We start from the raw sequence: 8,258 nt of genomic DNA on the forward strand, positions 1-8,258 counted from the left end.
ACAGAATGCTACTGCAAGGACAGACTGTAAATCCAAATAATTGCGCAGACTTGTTTGAGAATTTCTGCAAGCCTTTTTGCAATGACTGTTATCACACAGCACTAATAAATGCAATCAACTGATGTTTCCTATTACTAAACCATGGTTCTCTGATAGAGCAGATTCATGTAAGGAGGAATTCACTGCTCCCAAACACTGGTTCAGTATTCTACGATTGCTCATTCTTTAACATTTTGTAGGGTGTCTGGCAACTCTTCTTGCTCTGCTGCAAAACCTAAGTTATCTGGCAGAATTTTGAGGATCCATTTCAGACAACAGCCACATCCAAACAAAAGGGAAGTACTACCAAACCCTATCACAATTCTGCATAGCTGACTGAAGTCATAGATTCTTCCCCTCCCCTTTTCATGTAAAACTAATGAAATGGAACTTATTTACCTGTTCTTTTGCTTGTTTCTGCTGTTCTCTTCTTTTCCGTTCTTCTTCATTTACTTTACTAATAACAATGTATCTCTCCTTCTAAAATAAAAAAAAATGTAGAGTTTGAGGAATGACTCCGAGAAGTTTGTATTTAAGACCACTGCAAATTTTTGTAAATTTACACTGTAAAGAAAATTAACTCATACCTCAGCAACACTTAGTTGGCAACATAACTTCTTCTATTGTAAGCATCACTTTATCAGCTACTCCCACATCTCTACTTTAGAAAGCTGCGTTAGATTCATCCGCCAAACCTAACTTTTATTAAATCCACCTTTTATTTCTGAGAAAGGTTATCAGCATTTCCTTGTAAACAGTGGATTCCAAATAACTTTTGAAGCAGGAATTTGTCCTGGGAAGTCAGGATACAGCATGTTATGCCATTATTTTACCTCTAAGATTGAGATCTACTTTTCACCAATAAAAAGAATCATACAGTGGTCTGGGTTAGAAGGGATCTCATCTAGTTCCAAACTGCCTGGTGGGGACCATGGGCAGGGACACCCTCCACTAGACCAGGTTGCTGAAACCACTGCATCTTAAAATACCTTTGAGTATCCTTTTAAAAAAATTACTAAGCCACACAAACACATGCTTACACTTCATATGTTCGTCATATCTAATGTTCAGAAACTAGTTCCATTAGTTTCATTTAAAACGTTTTGCATTTTGTATAACAAAGCTCAAATTAGATCTGAAAGTTAGGAGAGTTGGTAAACATGAGAAATGCAATTTCCTTTAAATAGAACAAATGTTACAGGCAGTAAGAAACCTACTTACCTTATCTGACTCCAGAGTTTCCACATGGATACCTTTTGGATACCTAAATCAAATCAAATGAAAAGAAACAAAAGTAGTTATTAATCTAGCATATTGAAACTCCAACAGTAGATTTCATGTTTTATTATTACTATAAGTCTTAAGTGCAAAAGAACTACTAAAAATTCCTTTAAATTTAAAATAATGGAAAATTTGAAGCAGTAGCTAGTTAAATTGACCTCCTTACATTATTTAACAGTAACTGGCACTAAAACCTACTTTCTTATGCAATTTCCCATCCTACTGCTATGGAACCTATAACTTCTTGTTTTAGTAATATTAAGTAAACATCATCTAAATATTTCATCACAATCTGGAATCTTTGCTTTCAAGAAATCCAAACCCAGAACACTTGTGAGAAAGCTCTCAGTTACTTGCAGCCACAAGACAGCTTCTTCGGTGACTGCATGCCTTTAATATGTCACTTACTCTAGGATTTACAAACAACCCTGAACTTCCTGCTAACGATAAGCCTTAATAGAAAATATTAATACAAATGTCATTACCTGTGCTACAGGGCTGCATCGCTCCACGACAATCACATTTAATTATCAAAGTGCTACCATACACAGAGCATCCAAATAACAGCAAAGTCAAACAGAATATTGCCTTTCACTGCTTAGCACTCTCATCTTCCCACCATAATAAACTAATAACAAGTATACAACCACCGCAGAACTGGCATGTTTCTTTTGCCCTTCGGTTCTACTAAAACTAGTACTAGATAACATACAGGAAGCTACTGTATCCTTTCCACCCTGACTTCTCACATAATTTTGCACCTCGACCTCACTTTGAAGCTATTTCATGTCACAGACCCTGGATGCATTAAAACACTGCTGCACAAAAGAACACTTCAATAGAGAAAATGACATGTGAAGGGTTCAGGATACAAGAGCAGTCAATAACCTCACCGTCTTCTGCTTTAATTCTCTCCATGCTAACTTTACAACTTTGCTTTCTCTTGCCAATATACACACACAGTGTACACAGCTGTATACACATAAAGCAACACAGCTCACTGTTAATAAAAATACAATTCATGAACACACTTTTCCATCCACGGACAGAAGATGGAAGAACAAGCATCAGACAGCATAACACTAGGTGCTGCGGGAAGCTATCGATATTCTATCAATATTTTAAAATGCACACAGAAAAAAAGTCTTGAAAACACCTCTTTTTCAGATTAGTTCTCACTTCTTGAGATTTTATTCTATAGAGAAGCTTTATTTTACCCACTTCCAGTGTAAGTAACAAGAGTGCCAGATACTGTTGCAACACTGAATTAAGCAAATGCACAGAAAAAGATTTCCACTATCTTCTCCCATTGGACTAATCCACTCAGAACAATGAAAATCTCATCTCTACAGCCTTACGGTTTCTCCTAAGGCCTTAGGGGACACATTTAGGCAAAGATGAGTGATAAAGTAAGCCAAGAAAGGTCAAGAGAATTACTACTAGAATTACGATTTTTAAAGTCATTAGAAATGCTTAGACTTGTTATCTAACAGAAAACTATAAACATTCCAGTACCTACCACAGAACTAGCAGTTTTTCAGGTAAAGCCCACAGTCTGTATAAGCACATGCACTTCCTGTTCACTAAAAACCTATCAAGTTGCATTTGCTACATAATTCTAGGCTGTGCTGTTCTATTCACAGGTTTTAGATAGGAATGATAAAAGAAATACTAAGCTTCAAAAAATTCAAATGAATCTTCACAAACCAGTTTAATGGAATTTATCTTCAAAACATTATAAAATTCTTCTGTTAACGGAAAAAACCTCTGAGGTTAAGCAGATGAGATCTTACCCAGCTTTCTTATCAGAAATACTAAAAATACAGAGTAAGGCAGTATTACCAGTAACTTACTTCCAGCTCAAGGTCTGATAAATTAATTTCCTCTGAAATCTGAAATCAAAAGACAATTGTGTTACTAATTCTCCTCCTACAAAACTGTTTCAAAGTAATAATGTTCAGTTTAAGTCTACTCCATGTTCATTTATAGAAAGGTTTTTAAGCATAAGTCACTGCTACCTATAGCCTTGGAAAGGTTTTATTGAATTGTTCAATACACCATTGTGTAGTTAACCACCTGTCTTCCCATAAGCAAATATTCTGTGGCCATGATTACTGAATATAGGGACAGTGATGTTATCTTACCCCCAAAGCTTTACAATGTTCTACTATTTCTAAATTATTATTTTTTTATGGTTTATTTTTTAAATAACTTCTCTCCAAACATTTGGACTCCAAAGCTAAACACGTTTTGAAAGAAACCCACCAAAACCAGTTCCAATACAAAGTGTCAACTACAAACAACCAAAAGCTCAATAGAATTGAGAACTTCAATTATGAAATGTATATCCAGGGCTTATGTAGCACTTCAGCAGTAGCAAAAGGAGGCTCACATATGCAGGACACTTCCTGACTCTAATGAAATATTTTGTCACTACCTGCAGGAGGTATGGCTTATAAATCAGAGATGACATCCACATAAATTACCGCATTTTCTCAACCTTCAGAGATTAGTCAAACGTAGATTTTGCTACAGTTAACCCAAGTAAAGATTTCTTCTTCTTCATTACTCTCCCAATTCTATATGGCCAATATAAATATTCTTTTTAGAAGATATGCAATTTCAGAGACTAACCCTGTACATGGCTCCAGTTCCAAACTTTCATTTTCTTCATTCTTTAGCAAGTCTTCTATCTGTTCCCTGGAAGAAATAGATGATTTGCTCCTATATCTAATATTTTATTTTTATGATGCTTACAGCTTTCTCCAAAAAACAAGAAAATGCTTCATAACAAAAAGAGAACTACTGCACAGCTAATTAACAAAAATAGCTTCAACATATTAACATGTCACTATTGTTTATGTCTTCATTTCAACATCATCAGAGGATATTAAACAATTTTGCTTACACTACTTTTTCAATGAACTTTTTCTGATCTTCAGGAATTGTTACAGGACATTTTGTGGCATTAGGAGAAATGTATGACAGAGAGCCTGCACCATTGGCCTGAGAACGTTTTTCATCATACTGTTCCCTTAGTTGTCTTTCTTCTTCCTGATTTAAATATGGAATTCCTTTAAAAAAACATAAAGAAAAAAAGACATTTAAAAGCTCATTATAATTAGAGACAAATTAGGGATGTGTGATTCAGCAAAGACTTATTACTAACCAAGCAATTGCCTGTGTTACAACCCTGAAGGCTCAAAACACATCCTTCCTTTTCAGTCATCAGTTCTAGAGCCCATTCTTTATCTGTGCCTACAGGTGTCCTTCTGCCATGTGCCAGATTAGCTTGTAACACTGGACTCAAGAGCTATATGCCTCATCTGCAAGAGGACTGTAGAGCTGTAGATCACGAGACTTAGCACTCCTCTTCCTTGCTATCTGAATCACTTCAGTAACAGACTGCAGCAGCACCTATTACAGTGCACTGATATCTTTTCTAAAATGTTACTACTGATCATTACACAGATATATAACTTGTTACTCTGCCTGTATATATTCTGCTGAATCTATACAACAAATTTTTTGAAACAGAGTAACTATCAGCACAGTTGTAGACTGGAGAAGAATAATTCTAAGAACTTCCTCATACCAGGAATGGCTGCCTTTTTCTTTTTGCATAAAATGAAGATGTCATCATGATTTTTGCAAACATTGAAAGAAAACAAACAAAACTCACCATTGCGAAACACTTTATTAAAATCAAATCCTTGATTTGCTAAAAAATCTATACTTGAACTCTGCAACAACAAAATAAAATAGCTTACAATTGGCAAGATTATCTGCGGCATAAAACGATCAATTCAGTTAATATTACAATTTTTAAGAAATTATATGAAGTCTAAAGTCAAGAGCAACCGAAGTTGTTGAGGCTAAATAAGCCACAGAGATTTTTATGCTGTGCTCCTTTTGTTATTTGTTTTCAACTTCCATAAAGTACAAGAACAATAAATATGTTAAACGGATATAGATGAAAGAACGAGCTATGTGGAGAGAGCAAACTAAAGAAAGCAAAATGTCGTTCAGGAGAACAAATCTCAGGCCAGAAAAATGCTGGCAATTGCCTGGGAAGCAGTGAAAGTGAGATAAGAGATGGGAATAAAGGATCAAACAGAAAAGACAAGGGAGCAGGAAGTCAGACAAGAAAGAAAAAAAAAAAAAAAAGAATCATCTTGCCAGGTTTGGAGCATTATCTCCAATTCCAGAAACCACACAATGTAATGTGTAACAAGATTTAAAAACTGAAGTCACAGAGACTCCCTTAAAGCTCATTTTTAGTGATTGCTCTTAAGCAATGCCTATATAAGAAAAAAAAAAAACACAACAAACCAAACAAAACCCAAAAATTATGTTTTCCTGACTTTTAAGCTGTTAAAAAAACCAACCACTTCTCCCTCTACAATAATGTAGTTTCCCCGGGAAAATTTTTTAGGAGTTTACTGCAGGTATACTTTAACGAAACAAAATCAAACTTGTTTTTCTACTAACCTGACAGACAAACTTGACATCTGGTGAACTTCTGTTAAAGGGTTTTGGAAAAATATAGAAATTAAATGACTTCATTATATACCTGTAGAAAAGAAGAGTTCCATGTCAATAGAGTTTATCAATATTACTTCATAAATTCCTCAGTTAAGAAAACAAGGAATAAGAGAATAACATACTTTTCTTCTGTGTGATCATATTTAAAAGTGCAAAGGCCAAACTGAAAGAGCAAAAAATCCATGGAATGCTGAAAGGGAAAAGAAAACTTTGCGTGAGAATAAAAATTGTACACATTCAAAGATAACTGGGGCACATCTACAATAAATTATTGGTTTAATTTCAAAATTAAGCAAACCTGAATCTTCTTAACAAATATTCATTTTGTTGGTAATTTTGAAGTAAATACACCAGAGTTTTTCAACTAGTTTTCATACCAAATTAATCATTTCACTATTGCCAAGGATGATTTGTAAGTATGCACTTCCATTCCATAAACAGCAAGAACTGAGGGAAGTCCCATCTCTCTCCACCCACTGCTCACATACAAGAGACGCTGCACCTAAAAGCAGCTGTCAGTCTCCTTCTCAACATTCATTTACATTCCCTGTAATGTGGGAGCAGACTGTGAGGGACACTGGCTATGTAGTTTTCAAATACATGTAACAAACCATTTAATATTCTTCTAACCCATGTGGTTAACAGTGGATATTGCGATAGATGCACTAGCATAGGCACTAGGCACTTTATCATTATGTTCTCTAGTACTTCACAATTGTTGGCTCAATATTGGAAAGGTTTTTAGCACCACTGAAAGCATGAGAGAAAATAAACGAAACCAAAACCAAACATCAAACCTACAACCCAAAACATCATAGGTTTTACCTTTTGACCCTCACACACCATATGTGTCCCCCATGTTCATTTGGTTATTTTTCAAACTCTTTCCACTCCCTCCAGCACCCTTTTTCTGTGTGTGTGCTGCAGAGAGGCAAAGGTGGTGCTGGCAGTTGGCATTTAAGTTTTGTTAAGGACAGTACATGCTAGCAGGGGAGGTAGTTTGGGAAAGACATTAGTCCTGAAGTAGTTTCTCTGCCGCTGAACTTCTATTACCCATCCCCCTTTGAACTCATAAATTTTAACATTTTCAACATCCCCCAACAAGTTCTACACATCTGCTAACTCTTGGGTGAGGAATCACATCTGTTTGTTCTAACTATGACTTCTACAAGTTTAATGTAACACTCCCCAATTCTTGTTAGTAGAGACAATGAGCCAAGCAATCCCCATCTGATCTGTGTAACCCAATCTTACAGTCCTCCGTCATATTTCCCTATATTGTCTCCATTCTGAACTAAGGAGTTCTAACCTTTTTCCAGCATTTTAATTTCAGTCAATGTAAACACTTTACCTTTTTAAGTTTCTGATATCTTTCTTCTGGAGTGTCAAAGCCATTGGTTAATGCACTAACAGAAGGCCCATCACTGATCCCTAAAAAACCAGAACATATTTTGTTTTGGGTAAGCTTTTCAAAATTAGCCACAGTAAAGAAATGCAACAACTCTGACTTAAGACTAAGATTATTTCAGTTGAAGAAATATTTGCTACTACAAAAGCACGCATGTCAGCACAAAAGCCACACAGTTTAACAGCAGTGTTCTAGCAGTAAAGCTCTGCTGCTCTGGTTCCTATTCAACATGACAGCAACTTGGGAAGACCTACCAGTAACATAATGATGGGTCTTTACAACACAATGCAAGCTCAAAGTCAACATAAAAATGGGAAGAGTGCTGCCCATAGATTTATTGAATGGCACTTTAAGCAATACCTAACCATATTTCTATAAGCACCACATCTAACCAAAGCTAATTTTGACCACATTTATGTTTTATGGTTGAGTGAAATCTGTATCCCAAAGCTAAAGCACTTATGAAGGCATCTCTCTCATGCATAAACCCTCTGAATTTCACAAATATAAAGCTCTTACTGCTGTCTTTCCCTCTCCAAACACTTGCAGGGCCTCCCCTCCTCCCCTATTTATGCCAATGTCTTGCCACTGTGACACATTAAAAAAAATATATCTTTATTTCTTTTTTTCCTGAGCTATAGCTGAAAATCAATTAACATGTTAAAAGATTACCACAGGGAGGGAGTAGAAGCAGCATGAGTATGACATGTATCTTTATTTGCCCAAAACCTTGCTATTCCACACATAAGACATCATTTAATCATTTTGGGGTGGCCTTAGCCTTTCCAAGCTGACACTGAAATGTGTTACATGAGCGAGCACAGGCACCTGGGCCCCCCCCCGATACTGCTAACAGTTCACAACCACAAAGCAGGTGCGACTGTACCTGAAAACTCCCCATCAATGGCCAGGAAGTCCGACTCCTCAATGGCTTCATACACTTTGCTTAGGTTATCCTTAAAATCTGCGGGTAGAGGGGTAAAAC

At 36.1% G+C, this 8,258-nt stretch overlaps 1 protein-coding gene across 1 annotated transcript in view; it reads right to left on the reverse strand.

Moving 5' to 3' along the window:
- The window catches only part of PARN (poly(A)-specific ribonuclease), a gene marked incomplete at its 3' end in the record, with an annotated part of 34,184 nt that extends 25,949 nt beyond the window's left edge, over positions 1-8,235 (reverse strand). Inside the window, exons 1-10 of the mRNA XM_010009308.1 lie at positions 8,160-8,235; positions 7,217-7,296; positions 5,988-6,055; positions 5,812-5,893; positions 5,003-5,063; positions 4,229-4,394; positions 3,955-4,020; positions 3,174-3,212; positions 1,261-1,303; positions 439-519 (exon numbers count right to left, since the gene is read on the reverse strand). Of these exons, the coding sequence (XP_010007610.1) occupies positions 439-519; positions 1,261-1,303; positions 3,174-3,212; positions 3,955-4,020; positions 4,229-4,394; positions 5,003-5,063; positions 5,812-5,893; positions 5,988-6,049 (600 nt within the window). The remainder of the gene's footprint in view (positions 1-438; positions 520-1,260; positions 1,304-3,173; positions 3,213-3,954; positions 4,021-4,228; positions 4,395-5,002; positions 5,064-5,811; positions 5,894-5,987; positions 6,056-7,216; positions 7,297-8,159) is intronic.
- Between the last annotated feature and the right edge of the window lie 23 nt (positions 8,236-8,258).

The sequence above is a fragment of the Nestor notabilis genome, unplaced genomic scaffold, assembly GCF_000696875.1.
Source record: "Nestor notabilis isolate BGI_N333 unplaced genomic scaffold, ASM69687v1 scaffold34602, whole genome shotgun sequence".
In the NCBI taxonomy this organism is placed as follows: domain Eukaryota; kingdom Metazoa; phylum Chordata; class Aves; order Psittaciformes; family Psittacidae; genus Nestor; species Nestor notabilis.